The sequence below is a fragment of the Myotis nattereri genome (genome assembly GCF_964212035.1).
Source record: "Myotis nattereri genome assembly, chromosome: Y".
NCBI lineage: Eukaryota > Metazoa > Chordata > Mammalia > Chiroptera > Vespertilionidae > Myotis > Myotis nattereri.
Window position 1 is genome coordinate 40,990,203 of NC_138094.1, and position 15,510 is coordinate 41,005,712.

A 15,510-nucleotide genomic window follows, 5' to 3' on the forward strand; every position below is an offset into this window, starting at 1 on the left:
TGCCTCCTGCACAGCCCCAACTGGGGATGTGCCTGCAACCAAGGTACATGCCCTTGACCAGAATCGAACCTGGGACCCTTCAGTCCACAGACGAATCCTCTATCCACTGAGCCAAACCGGTTAGGGCAATAAAAAAACACATTTGAAAAACAGTAACAATTCAACAATTAAAGAATCTAAACATTCCAGTATCACTACCAGATAAAATTTAGACAAAGAATTGGTAAAAACATAATAGATGTGAACAAACTTTAACAAACTGACATAACTGAAACTCTGTAAAAAAATAAAAAATGTAAAACACAGGTGATTCTTCAAGATTTAAGCAGATTATATTTGCTTATGACTCAGTAAGTCCATTGCTAAATAATATACTCAGAGGAGCTACAATCTGCTATTCAAATATTTATAATTATGACCATCTAGCTAAAATCTTCTGTAGTCACTATAGAACCACTATCAAAATATATATTATTTTAAAGCTAATGTATGCTCATTAAAAGAAAGAAAAGTAATATAAAATAGCCCAGTAATACACAGAGTAAGAATTTTAAATGGTCTTCTCACCAGAATCTTTCTCTCCAATATGGCCATTATTAAATACTAGTGGCCCATCAAGGGGGGTGGGGGGTGGGGGGGAGAAGGAGACATATGTAATACTCTTTGTAATACTTTAAGCATAAAACAAAATTTAAAAAAAATAAAAATACTAGTGGCCCAGTGCGCAAAATTAATGGGTGTGTGTGTGTGTGTGTGTGTGTGTGTATCCGTCAGCCCAGCCTGCACTCTCATGCAATCCAGCACTGCTGACTCCTAACCGCTCACCTGCCTGCCTGCCTGATTGTCCCTAACCACTCTGCCTGCTGGCCTGCTCGCCCCCTACTGCCCCCCCCCAGCCGGCAAGATTGCCCCCACCTGCCCTCCCCACCGGCCTGCTCACCCCCAAGTGCCTCCCCTCGCCAACCTGATTGACCCCCACTGATGGCCTGCTCTCCCCAATTGCCCCCCCCTGCCAGCCTGCTCACCCCCATTGCCCCCCCCATCACCAGCCTGATCACCCACAACTGCCTTCCCCTCTTGGCCCCTAACCACTTCTACCTCGGCACCGCCACCATGGCTTTGTACAGAAGAACATCCGGAAGATCTCCTGGAAGGTCTCCCAGTCTAATTAGCATATTACCCTTTTATTAGTATAGAGGCCTGGTGCATGGGTGGGGGCTGACTGGTTTGCCCTGAAGGGTGTACCGGATCAAGGTGGGGATCCCGCTGGGGTGCCTGGCCAGCTGGGTGAGGGGCTGAGGGCCACTTTCAGGCTGGTCACACCCCATCAGCGGAGACCCTGACCCTGATGGTGGTGTGGACAGCCTGGATGAGGGGCTGAGGGCCATTTGCAGGTCCCTCCCTCGGCGGCCAGCCTGGGCGACCAGGCCTCCAGCTTGCTCTGGCCTGCTCCGTGGCTGCTGCCCACAGACCCCTCCTTCGGCAGCAGGCCCAGGCGGGCGGGAAGCTTGGCTTCCTCCGTCGCTGGGGGCAACCCAAGCCTCCTGCCCATTCCGGCTGCCTCTGTGGCTGCTGCCATCTTTGTCCCACTGATTTGCATATTTCCTACTTATTGGCTGTGTGGTCACGAAGGTACGGTCAATTTACATATTTGTCTATTATTGGTGTAGATTCTGGAGTATCTTGTCAAATATCTATCAGAGAATGTATTATAGAGACCAATGAATACTTATTTCCAAGATCTCAATAAAAGAAGCAAAAGCATAAGTATTACTAGAAAATGAAATCAGGGAGGAACAGAAGAGAAAGCTATTCAAACTTTAATTTGTTAAACAAGTCTTTATGAGAAACTTTTGAAGTACTTCATGCTTCCTCCTACACTGATGCCCTAATCCTTGTCTTTGTCTTATATCACTTAGGGTTCTACAAGCACAATATGATAAAATGGAGGTTGGCCGGCCAGTGCACAAATTTGTGCATGTTGGGTCTGGCCAGATCCAGGCAGATTGGGGCGAGGCCTTTCAGGAAGAGAAGACGGCAGGAGGTTGACTGACCAGCCCACCCTAATCGGGACCCAACTGGGACCCAATCAGGACCCAATCAGGGCTGAGCCGGCTGGGGAGAGGGGCTGAGAGCAAATGGCCAGTGGGCCCTGCCCCCAATTTAGTGGGGTTTGGGGGCTGATTAGGGGTAGAGCTGGCTGGGGGGACGGGCCACGGGCCAATTGGGATGGTGTGTGGGAGCCCATCAGAGACAGGGACAGGGGGAGGGACCGCAGGCGGTTGGCTGGCTGGCCCTGCCCCTGATCAGGGTAGGAGATCCGATCTGTGGTGGGTCCAAGTGGGGGGTAGGGTTTGTAGAAGGTTAGCCGCTGGCCCCGCCCCCTATCTGTGGAGGGGGAGAGCAATCAGGGGTGGGGCTGGTCAGGGGGAGGGGCTGCAGGAGGTTGGCTGGCCAGCCAGCCCCCCCACCCCGCCCACTGGGTGGTTTGCAGGCCACAGCGGGCATCATAGCAACCAGTCCTTATGGCATTCTGGTCGCTGGCTTTTTATATATATGTAGCTAGATAGGTAGCACACTGTGCCATCCCACACTATGGCTCTTAGGCATAGGATTATTCTGAACTGATTACTTTTGAGAGGCTTGTAAACACAAGAGAATCTCTGAAAAAGGAGTAGCAGTTGTCCTTTTATAACTGCAAATTTAAGTTTGGGGCATTTTCCATATTTTACAGGATTATTTTGAAATGATTAATTTTTTAAAAAATAAATCTGTTATTTTAATTTGTTTTAGAGAAAGGAAGATAAAAAGACAGAAACAACAATGATGTGAGAAACATGGATAGGTTGCGTTCCACGTGCCCGCACCCCAGTGTGTTGCCTGACCAGAAATGGAACCCTAGACCTTTTAGTGTACAGAAGGATGCTCCAACCAAGCCACACCTGCCAGGGCTGAACTGATTACTTTTGAGAGGCTTGTACACACAATTTCTTAAAAATGAGTAGCAATTGCCCTTTTGTAAGGGTCTTTTACATTTAAAGGGAAAACTCCTTTTGCTAGGTTGACTCTATTTAACCAGAAAGATGACAGTTACTGTAAATCACAAGAAATTCTCATCAATGGAAAAGGCCCCAAACTTAAATTTGTATAACAATCTTACCCACATTTACTATGATTTCCCTTAACCAGCTTCCAAGCCCAAAACCTTTTTATTTATTTATTTATTTATTTATTTATTTATTTATTTATTTGCCTAAAGCTGGAAATAGCATTTAAGATAAGGCTTAAGCCACTTGGAAAACTTACCCAATTTTCCTGGGTATTTCCTATGTAAATAGAAGGTATGTACATGTCATAAACTCTTTTTCTCATGTTATTTTGTCTTTTATTACAGGGCAGGTCTCAGCAAGAACTAAAAAGGTTAGAGGGCAAATTATTCTTCCTCCTTATTGCTCTGATTTACTGTTTCAACTCCTAAGCCTCAATCTGAGGTCATAAAATATGCCAATCATTAACTAAATTCCCTTAACAGTCTACAAATACATATGCATAACAGGACTTAATTTGTCATTTCAAACAGTATTATGGTTCCCTTAACACAAATTAGCTCTCTGGATACCTCATTTGACAAAATTAGTATTGTTCACTTAGCATCAGTTGCAAAGAGCTTAAAGCATCACAAAAAACAAACATCAAAATGAAAAATCTTATAATCTATATCTGAAAAAATATTTACATTAACTTTATAGTCTACCAAACACTAAACTTCATTTTGGTTTAGAGTGAAGCTTTATTTTTATCATCTAAGTTACAAAAATTCACACCTGGTAAAAGTTTTACTCAGTACATTAAATGACAACAAATTTCCTTAGTCTTTTTTCTTTTACTCCTTACCTGAGGATATGTATATTGACTTTTAAAGAGAAGGAAGAAGAGAGAGAGATATCAGAAAGAAACACCAATCAGTTGACTCCCATGCACATGATTGGGAGGAAACCTACAACTGTAGACAGAAAGGGCCACATGATAACCTGACAAGTTTAGGAAAGGCCGGCATGGTGGCCTTGAAGACTAAGACCTAAATGTAACCACAAATGATGGTCTGAAATTAAGACTTTTTAAATTACAAAGCAATTTATAGTGAGTTGGTAGTCATGTACTAGGCTGACAAAGATCAATTTTTATCTTAACTGAACTTACTGTCTTTTTGCATTTACATTACATACCTTTGGAATGTCAGGGTAACTTGTAACTTGCCTTTTTCCAAACCCCTCAGGGCACAAACAATGTGCCAGGCACCAGGGTAAAGACAACAAATTCCTTCATTGTTATTGTAATCTTGTTAATTGTTGGCTGTAAACTATCCTATACCCATCTATGCAAAAGAAGCATGTCTCTATCATTTTACTTTTTATCGAATAATCCCAGGTTTTCCCCCACTTTGCTCTCTCCCACCTCCCTAATCTATCAACAATAGATTTCATGTAACCCACTTTTGTCTCCTCCTTTGATACTAATTTATAAAAATAGGTGAAAAACATCCATTCTTTGGAGTGTTGTCTCAATGCCTTGAGATTCTGCTTCTCGACAACTGTCAACAGTTTGGCTCAAATAAACTCACAAACATTATTTACAAGTTTGAATGTTTCTTTTTTTTTCTTTTTTTAAATATATTTTATTGATTTTTTACAGAGAGGAAGGGAGAGAGATAGTTAGAAACATCGATGAGAGAGAAACATCGATCAGCTGCCTCCTGCACATCTCCTACTGGGGATGTGCCCGCAACCCAGGTACACGCCCTTGATCGGAATCGAACCTGGGACCTTTCAGTCTGCATGCCGACACTCTATCCACTGAGCCAAACCGGTTTCGGCAGTTTGAATGTTTCTTATGTAAACACAACCTAGGTATGTTCCTTGACCAGGAATCAAAACCACAACCTCTTGGTGTATGAAACAATAATCCAACCAACTGAGTCACCTGGCTATGGCTCCTTAGTCATTTTATTTGATTATATAGACCCATTTAATTATTTTTAAACTGAAACTTGAAAGTGACTGTTTATAACCTGAAAGTTCTGAATTGTGTTCTCAGATAAGAAAACACTTTTTATAACCTTTCCAATCTTTATGATCAGTATTGTATCAAAATTTAGGAGAACCTAGCAGACTGAGAGAAACACCAATGTGATAGAGACACATCGATTGGTTGCCTCCCGTACGCCCCTGACAAGGGCCGGGAGCATGCACTGAGATGCTGGATGTTAGTCACCTCCTGAGGTACGAGGAGCAAGTGTGTTTGAGAAACTAAAAGAAAAAACCAGGAGAGAAACCAAGATGTCGGCATAGGTAAATACCGGAAATTGCTGCCTCGCACAACCACTTCAAAAATACAACTAAAAGACAAAATGCACATCATCCAGAACCACAGGAAGGCTGGCTGAGAGGAAATTCGAAAAGGAAGGAAAGAGAAAAGCACACTGAGACTCAGAGGAGGTGCGGAGGTAAAGTGCAGAGGTACGGAGGCGCACGCTGAAAGGGCTGGCAACTGAGGATGCGGCACACATGGAAAAGGGCTGGCAGCTGAGGACAGGGTTGTCTTTTTCAATCGGGAGGGAGTCCCAAGCTCCCGACTGTTCTGAACTCCAGTTCCGGGTGAGTCTCTGGGGACCCAGACTCATTCAGGGAGAAACTGGACTGTCTGGCATCCGGCAGAACTCGAGGGCGGCTTTCTCTCAGAGGTGCTTGCAGCGATACCGGGACACTGAGACACGGGGCCCCTTAGGGCAGGGCTGAGAATCAGGGACACTGAGACACGGGGCCCCTTAGGGCAGGGCTGAGAATCAGCCATAGCTGTTTGCGCCGCCCTGTTGATTCCCTGAGACTCCGCCCCACCCAAGCTGCAGCAGAGGCTTTTGCATATGAATGCCCTTTTGCATTTTCAGCCCTTCGCAATCTGAAAATTACCTAACAAACTGCAGCTGGGCCAGACAGACCCAGAACTTCCAAGAGAAGGCCCAAGGCCCCAGAGCAGCTTGCACTGCTTCACTGCTGGGCCTCATCTGGGCACCTCCAAACCCCAAACAAAGAAGAGGAATCTCTCCATTGCTACTGCTGGGTAGCCTCAGGCAGAGGCTAAATTAGCACCTCCTTAGATCCAAGAGCCGGTGGACCCAGTGGTCAGAGTGGGACCATCCAGATTACAACTCCTCAGGTCCATTAGGGACACGCTCAGGGGCAGACTCAGTGAGCACCAAAGCCCCACTGAAGCAAGTCTTGCCCCATAAGGGTGTCTCCAGCTCAGAAGTTCTCCCACTGCAGACACAGCTGAATCTCACAGCCAATTGGCCTGAAGGTCAATTCCTCTCAGTGATACCTACAACAATCAAGGCTTAACTACAACAAGACTGTGCATAAAGCCCACAAAGGGGTGCACCAAGAGTGTCTACCTCAGGTAATTGGGGAGGCTGAACCACTGGGCCCTATAGGACACCTAACACAGAAAGCCACTCTATCAACACAGGGAAGCATAAAAAATACGGAGACAAAGAGGTCACAAATGACAGAAATGGAGGAAAGCAAACTACTGGATATAGAGTTCAAAACCACACTTGTAAGGTTTTTCAAAAATTTTCTAGAAACCAAAAATAAATTTTAGTAAGACCATCAAGAAATCTAGTGAGACCACCGATAAATTTAGTGAGACCCTCAAGAAATCTAGTGAGAACCTCAAGGCTATGAAAAAGGACCAACTAGAAATTAAGCATACACTGACTGAAATGAAGGATATTATGCAGAGTTCCAACAGCAGACTAGAGTATCGCAAGAATCAAGTCAAAGATTTCAAATACGAAGAAGCAAAAATCACCCAACCAGAAAAACAAAAAGAAAAAACAATCCAAAAATATGAAGGTGGTGTAAGGAACCTCTGAGACAACTTCAAGTGTACCAACATCAGAATTATAGGGGTGCCAGAAGAAGAGAGAGAGCAAGATATTGAAAACCTATTTGAAGAAATAATGACAGAAAACTTCTCCCACCTGGTGAAAGAAATAGACTTACAAGTCCAGGATGCACAGAGAACTCCAAACAAAAGGAATCCAAAGACGACCACACCAACACACATCATAATTAAAATGCCAAGGGCAAAAGACAAAGAGAGAATCTTAAAAGCAGCAAGAGAAAAACAGTTAGTTACATACAAGGGAGTACCCATACGTCTGTCAGCTGATTTCTCAACAGAAACTTTGCAGGCCAGAAGGGAGTTGCAAGAAATATTCAAAGTGATGAACAGCAAGAACCTACATCCAAGATAACTTTACCCAGCAATGCTATCATTCAGAATTGAAGGTCAGATAAAGAGCTTCACAGATAAGAAAAAGCTAAAGGAGTTCACCACCACCAAACCAGTATTATATGAAATGCTGAAAGGTATCCTTTAAGAAGAGGAAGAAGAGAAAGATAAAGATACAAATTATGAACAACAAATACACATCTATCAACAAGTGAATCTAAAAATCAAGTGAATAAGTAATCTGATGAACAGAATAAACTGGTGATTATAATAGAATCAGGGGCATAGAAAGAGAGTGGACTGACTATTCTCGGGGAGGGGAAGGGGTGTGGGGGTGCGGGAAGAGACTGGACAAAAATTGTACACCTATGGATGACAACAGTGGTTGGCGGGGTAAGGGCAAAGAGTGGGGTGGGAACTGGGTGGAGGGGAGTTATGGGGGGGAAAAAGAGGAACAACTGTAATAATCTGAACAATATTTAATTTAAAAAAAATTTTTTATAACAATCCCATGTAATATCTACTTTAAGACCTTGTCCAATAATATGTAAACAATAAAACCATGTTGTTTAGAAGACAACTTTCCTAACAAGAAAATACCCTTTTTAATCACAAATTAAAGACTTAATTTCCAAGTAACAGAATATTGAGAGGGTTAACTTGAAACATGCAGGGCAGGGGTCCAGAGGGAAACAAAACAGATGGAACACAGGTAAAGGCAGACACAGCAGTTTGAGCCAGCCTAATCACAGGAACCAAAAATGCAGAAACTATATACTTCTGGACTAAAAGGCTTCAATGGGCAGCCCATGATTGGGCCACCTCTCCCCATGAAGGGAGTCTGAATCAACTTGTAATTAAATCTTCCACACTTTGCTTAAATCTTCTGGTCTGCAGAGCTCATTCTTGGGCATCATAAGACATGACCCCAGGGGAAAAACCTTGGGGCACTTCAGGTTATCAATATGACATTATTTCTATAGTCACTTGAACGCAACCTTCTTAACTGAAAAGGAGTATATGTTTATAAACAGAAAATATATATATATAATATATATATATATATATATATATATATATCAAAATTATCTTTAAAATCACCAAATATTACGGTATAAAAACCACTTCAAGAAAGGGAAAGGGGAGGGTGGGTGAGTGATTAAAAAAAAAAAAACACTTTAAGAAAGTAAGTTTTCTCCATGTAATATTTAGAATATTATTTAGAAAAATGCATGCTTTAATATATTTTAAAATACTTCCATTAACCAAAAAGATTTAACCACCACCTATTCTAAAGTTATCCCCAGGGCAGTCCTGTACAGTGTGACTCGGTTGGAGTGTATCTGGTACACCAAAATGGTTGTGTGGCTCAATTACTGGTCAGGGCACATGCCTAGGTTTTTGTGGTAAATATGTGGAAGGCAACTGTTGCATGTTTCTCTCTCATATCAATGTTTTGGTTTTTTTCCCTCTTCCCTCTCTCCCATCATGAAAAATATATCCTAAGATGAGGATTGGAAAAAAAAAGGAAAGAAAAAAGTTTCAATAACAAATTATACCTAGATCAAACTAAAAATTGATAAAGAGCCCTAGATAGTGTTCTCAGTAGAGAATTGGCTCCAGCTCCAAAGGGTCTCAAGTTCAGATTTCCAAACACATGTACTGTACCTGGGTTGCATGTCCTGGAAGGAACCAATCGATGTGTTTCTCCGATATCTTTCTCTCTCTCTCTCTCTCTCGCTCTCTCTCTCTCTCTCTCTCTCTCCCCATCCCCCTCTCCCACTCTCTCTAAAAGTCAATGAAAAAAATGTTCTCAGGTGGGAATTAACAACAAAAAATAATTGATAAAGATACTTCAAAATAAACAACAATAGGCATTTTAGCAATAGTTTCTTGAGACAGATTTCTCAGATCTCTCTCATTACATTAAAGAAATGTTAATAAAAATGATACTGTATTTTTTTTCTTTTAACCAATTTTATTTATTGATTGAAGAGTGAGGGAAAGAGAGCCTAGGCTAGTTAACTCAGTTTGTTAAAGCATTGTCTCAATAGCCAAGGTTTTGGTTCAATCCTGGGTCAGGACATATACAAAAAACCAATGAATGCATAAATGGATAAACAACAAATTGATGTTTATCTTCCTTCCACTTTCGCTTATTCAATTAAATAAAAGCTTAAAATATACATACATTTAAAAAAAGAAACAGAAATACTGGTTGAAAGAATTCTTAAGATACAGGGTAATATGTTTTGTTTAACTACTATGAATATTTTGTGTGAAATGGAAATATAAATTAACTTGATTAACTTCCCTTAGCTTTGAGACTTTTATGATTTCTTACCAGCTTAGGTCTAGACTCATTAACTGAAAAATTAAAGTGCAATAAAGTATTCTGGGGAGTATGCTAGAAATTTCTCAGATCTCTGCCTCCTAAATGTTACCCTTCTACCCATCCCCATCTTTACTGAATTAAAGTTGACATGAAATAAAACTGCACGTTTAACATGCATAACTCAAAAAGTTTTGGCATATGTGCATATCCATGAACCCATCACCACAATCAAGATAATACAAATTCATCACCTCCAAAAGTGTACTCCAGGCCCCTTTGAAGTTCCTTTTCTTTCTCTTAAAAAAAAAAAAATACATATATCTTTATTGATTTCAGAGAGGAAGGGAAAGGGAGAGATAGAAACATCCATGATAAGAGGGAATCATGGATCGGCTGCCTCCTGCAGGCTCCCTACTGAGGATCGAGCCCACAATGGGCATGTGCCCTTGACTAGCATCAAATCTGGGACCCTTCAGTCCAGAGGCCAACACTATCCACTGAGCCAAATCATCCAGGGCAATGAGAACATTTTAGATTTATAAATGCTGGTGAGAAGCTTGTAAAGATATCTGAATACTACTTATAAATAATAGTGGTCAATCTTTATGAAACACCAACAAAGTACTCAGGCAGAAGGTAAGGTCTACTTATATTTACTACGTCCCTGTTTATCTTTTCCCTTGTCCCTTTCATTTCTCCTCCCACTATTTCCCGCCATCTTGGCCACGGCCGATAGGGGCAGCCATTAACTAAATAGCAGTGCCAGAACTTTTCACACTCATAAACAGAAAATCCAGACCTGGTCTCCATCAGAAACAAGGCACAAGGGAAAAAAATAAATTCAATAAAATAGCACTCAAAGCATTATATGTGTGGCAGGTAGCCGCAAACAAGTAAACAAATCACATAAGTTTAAGTCAGACACGAACTGATTACTATATTGGTTAAAAAACCGAACTGTTTACAGTTGTAAAGTACCTGTAGCTTAATTCACCCGAGAAAAGGGACAGAAGAAACTCATTAAAAAGTGTAGTGATTAAAATTAATCATCCCAGGCAGAAGCCAAAAAAAAAAAATCACTGAGCGAGAAGAGAATAGAAGTGGAAATATTTAAAGCAGCTCACATTGTGATTTCTATATTTCAGATACACAAAATACACTAAAATAACTGTGGAGCCCCAAAGCGGCGCTGTCTCTGCCCCTCAAGGTATATAATAGAGTTTCAATCTAGTTATCCAGAGTGAAATAAGATCAAAAATATTGCTTTCCCTTTGCAGTCGCAATGAGTGACAACCAGCCTTGGGAGCCGCGGGAGCCGCAGTAGGGGCAGACACACAAGGCCCACGCGGTTTCCTTACCTTGCCCAATAGGGTCTTCGTCCTGGCGCCATCTTCTTGAAGCCTCACGAACCCAAAGAGCCGGCTATGAAAAGAGGTACATGAAGCTCGTTAGTTAAGGTTATATAAAAGCCACTGACTACTAGACTCTTCTGGAGCCCAAGGTTCCGGTATTTGACGCCGGAAAGCTGAGATAACCCCCCTGTTGCCACCCGACCCACGTTGCACTGCAGCTACCTGGTAAAGCGGCGCCAGCCTGTCTAGAACCGGTTAAGGAAGTGATGGTGATCCTTACCTGTCCAATCCGCCGAGTACCTCTTCCTCTTCGGCTGTCAGGCTTAAGGACTCCTCCTTGCTCTCGCCGCTCATTTTTCCCGCCGCCATTTTCTTTCCCTCATCACAGAAAGAGGTGGCAGTAACAAGCGTCACTCCGCAGGATTTCATGGAAAAGCAACAAATTTAAAACTCTACCTCTGAAACTCGCCAACCCTCAGTGTAGCTCTCAAAAAACGTCCTTGCCGTGTGAGACTAACACTAACACTGCCACGGCCTTCACCGCGGATCTTGGCGAAATGAATCCCAAGGTGATGGCGAAAGCAGAGGATGCAAAGGCTACGAACACGAACCTTGGCTACCGGATCACATCTCAGGATAGGCGGGGACACCAGAACAGACGGAAGCTAGCGGTGCTGGGAGGATTTCGTAGAATCACAAACTTCGAAACCTCTAGCGCAAAGTTGTAATTGTGTCAAGGAGCGAACCCAAAGTTCCCGTGATGCCTCCCCTGTCCCAAGCAGCCAGGCGCTGCCAATTGACGCGACCGGTTTGCCTCACGTGACCTTTGTTGACTCACGTCAGCTGTAGTTCAACTAAACTTGCTAGCTGGCGGAGTCCTGCCCACTGAGCTGGGTACAGAGAACTGGCAACTGCGAGTGCTAATTGGTTGTTGGACACGTCTGTCGTTAAATGGTAGTCACCAGATGAGCGAAGTCGTTATTTTTTTGCTACTTACCTTCGCCCAAGGAAGTAGTCCTGTAACCGGACACGAGAGATGTACAAAGAAGGAAGCTGTGGGGAAGGATGACATCAGAAAGATACTGGAGAGGACTCGAGTGCGGTCGAGAACGCATGGACCTCCTCTACTTGCTCTGCACCAGTGGTAGCAAAAGCCTCGGGACCTGGCCTGGTTACCGTTACTAATAAACAGTGCATAGTACTGAACCTACGCTGTCAAAAGATTTGATACTTCAGCACCTCTGAAAGTAATGGGCCCGTGGCTGACTCTCCCTTTACCCTCTGCCCCATTCTCAATCACTGAAACAGAAGGCGAAAGTTCTTGAAACTTAAGCTCACGTCCTTCTTACCGTCTGGATTACTTACAACTCTCTCAACTCCCCGCCCCTTTTTTCTAACATTTTGTTCCAAACTTTATTCCTAGGCTTCTTCAACTTAATTATCTACAAAGAATGATTTGTGTATAAGCAAAATCATACTCTACCTTTGTAGGTCAGTGGTTGAGCGTCAATCTATAAACCAGGGGGTCATGATTCAGTTATGGTGGGAACCCAATCCAGAGTTGCAGTAGTGGTACATAAAGAAGGCAGCCGATCAATGATTCCCTCATCATTGATGTTTCCCTCTCTCCTCTCCATTCCTCACTGAAATCAATAAAAATATTAGAGATCTATTCCATGTACACATAAAACAAACTGATAGATCTCAAGAGACTGTTAAGTACCCCAAATAACTTACTATAGTGGCTTATAGAGTGTAAGGAGGGCTTATGGAGTGTAAGAGTGTAACGTGGTTCAAGGCCAAAGAATGTGAGAAGTGCTAACTGATGAAATTAGATAATATGTTGGGTTCAACAAACAGTAATTGATCAGGTATTATGGACCAGACACTGAGAACAGAGTGGTGCAAAAGACACCTGTTTTATTTAAAAAAATACATTAATGGGAAAATTATGTATTTCTCTGTGTCCTCAGTCAAGTGATGACACTGTTCTAGGCTTCAGTTTCCCTTCATAGATGGTGTATAGTCCAGGTTGCAAACATACAATCCTAGCATGGTCAGGGCAGAAATAGGTATATCATCAAAATTAACTTCAATGCATCTGCTTCCCACTTTTTACAATATCTAAGCAAATTTGTAACTTACATAGTTAGCTGTTTGTAATACACTGGGAAAAAAGTAAAAAGAGCCTGGAAGGTCCTTCTTGTTTAAAAACCATAGTTTCTCATGCCATTACTAAGAATTAAAAGCAATAGTTCTTGATCATAGACAATGCCTTTGATTTTTCATCCTCAAAAAAAAAAAAAAGACTAGGCCAGCATTTATAAATCTAAAATTAAAGTGCAATAAAGTATTCTGGAATACTTTATTCTGGAGTACACTTTTGGAGGTGGTGAATTTGTATTATCTTGATTGTGGTGATGGGTTCATGGACATGCACATATGCCAAAATTTTTTGAGTTATGCATGTTAAACGTGGTTTTATTTTCTATTGGTTTTTAGGGAGTGTGAACGAGACAGGGAAAGAGAGAAACATCCTGTGAGAGAAACACATGGATTGGTTGCCTCCTGCAGTCACCCTGGTCAGGGCGTGGGGTGGGAGGAGCCTACAGTGGAGGTACATGCCCTTGACTGAAATTGAACCTGGGACTCTGGTCCACAGGCCAACACTCTATCACTGAGCATAACATACTAGAGCTACCGACAATGCTTTTAATGCTGAGGCAAAACACTCTTGATTCCACCCTCACCCTCAACCACTTTTGCTGGGCTATTTCTGCCTAAATAAGAAAGGTAGTTACTATATGTTTTGTTTGTTAGGTGAGGGTTCCACAGATGGTGGAGACTCCTAAACAAAGTTGTAGTAAGGACCATTACTTTTAAAGGTGGGATAAACCACCAAAGTACTCTTATGTTCAGTAAACTTGTAAAACTGGCTGTGCCACTGGCTTCTGCAATAGACTAATTCTTATACACCCACAACCTCTCATGACTTCTCCGTCTGCCCCACCGCTGAGAATTGATCCTGCTGACTCTGACACCAGTGCCAATAGCAGGATGGGAAACTGAGGCCCGAGGATCTGAAGATGTGCTGGTTGGATTAAGTTCCCAGCAATTAGTACAGTGGGCAGGGTTCATGAAAGGATCAGAACAACTCAGAGCAGCAGAGCCAACAATTGTTCCTGCTGTATCTGACAGTGGCATTAAGTTATTCAGACATATATCTGTGAATTTGATAACCTTTATTAATACTGTAAAATCAAGGCTTGTAAATGTCTTATATACTTTTACAGAAGAGATGATAAACTTACCAATGTAATTCATCTTTTCAGTTACATTTTTGCCATTTTATTTGCAAATGTGTTTGCTGTGCCATTTTCAATTTTTAACAGGTATATTTGAAACTCCACATTGTGGTTAGCTTTCTTTTCCAATTAAAAATTTTTAAAAATTTTATTTTAGGCAAAGAGGAAGGGGGGAGGGAAAGAAACATCGATTTGTTTCACTTATTTATGCATGTATTGGTTGATTGTGTGTATCCTAACCAGGGATGGAACCCACAACCTTGGTATATCAGGACAGCACTCTAACCAACTGAGCTACTGGGCCAGGGCTAGCTTTTCTTTTGTTATTACTAATGATTTGTCTGAAATTAGCTTTTTTTTTTTAAATATATTTTATTGATTTTTTACAGAGAGGAAGGGAGATAGAGAGTTAGAAACATCGATGAGAGAGAAACATCGACCAGCTGCCTCCTGCACATCCCCCACTGGGGATATGCCCGCAACCCAGGTACATGCCCCCAACCGGAATCGAACCCGGGACCCTTCAGTCCGCAGGCCGACGCTCTATCCACTGAGCCAAACCGGTCTCGGCTGAAATTACCTTTTTTTCTCCTCCAGTTATCACCCTTTACTAGTTTTTCCAGAGTTGACAAAATCACATCCAAAGTTGCCACAAAATACTAGCCATCAAGTATATTTTACTAGGTACATTTGGTTTAAATTTAATAGATTTAGTATCCATTTTTATTTTTGCTGTTAGAATAAAGGTATTTTATTTTCACTAGACTATGCTGAAAGTTTAGCATACATACATAACCAGGAATTGAATTCCTGATAAAGTTTCCAAGGATCTGTATTTTAGTAAGAAATTTTTGTAGTAATTATTCTTGGCTTTGTTTTTTTTACTTTTTTTAAAATACTTTTTGATTTCAGAGAGGAAGAGAAACAATTATGACAGAGAATCACTGATCGACCGCCTCCTGCACGCCCCCAACTGGGGATCGAGCCCGCAACCCAGGCACATGCCCCTGACCATGATCAAACTTGGGATCCTTCAGTCTGCAGGCCAACACTCTATCCACTGAGCCAAACCAGGCAGGGCTGTAGTAATTATTTTTTACTGGTAGGCAGCATTCTTTTGGGTGAACATATATCCTAATATAGGGATTTTTTTAAAACTATAAGCCTCAGTGAAAATACTATTTTTAAAGTGCTTGCAAAAGGTGTGCCAATATGGTCGTAGAAA

At 41.9% G+C, this 15,510-nt stretch overlaps 1 protein-coding gene across 1 annotated transcript in view; it reads right to left on the bottom strand.

Annotated features, from left to right (window-relative positions):
• Positions 1-11,758, bottom strand: part of LOC308512202 (lysine-specific demethylase 6A-like) — a 293,519-nt gene extending 281,761 nt beyond the window's left edge. The window contains exons 1-2 of the mRNA XM_081081999.1: positions 11,261-11,758; positions 10,987-11,050 (exon numbers count right to left, since the gene is read on the bottom strand). Coding sequence (XP_080938125.1) covers positions 10,987-11,050; positions 11,261-11,409 — 213 coding nt within the window. The 5' untranslated portion in view covers positions 11,410-11,758. The remainder of the gene's footprint in view (positions 1-10,986; positions 11,051-11,260) is intronic.
• Between the last annotated feature and the right edge of the window lie 3,752 nt (positions 11,759-15,510).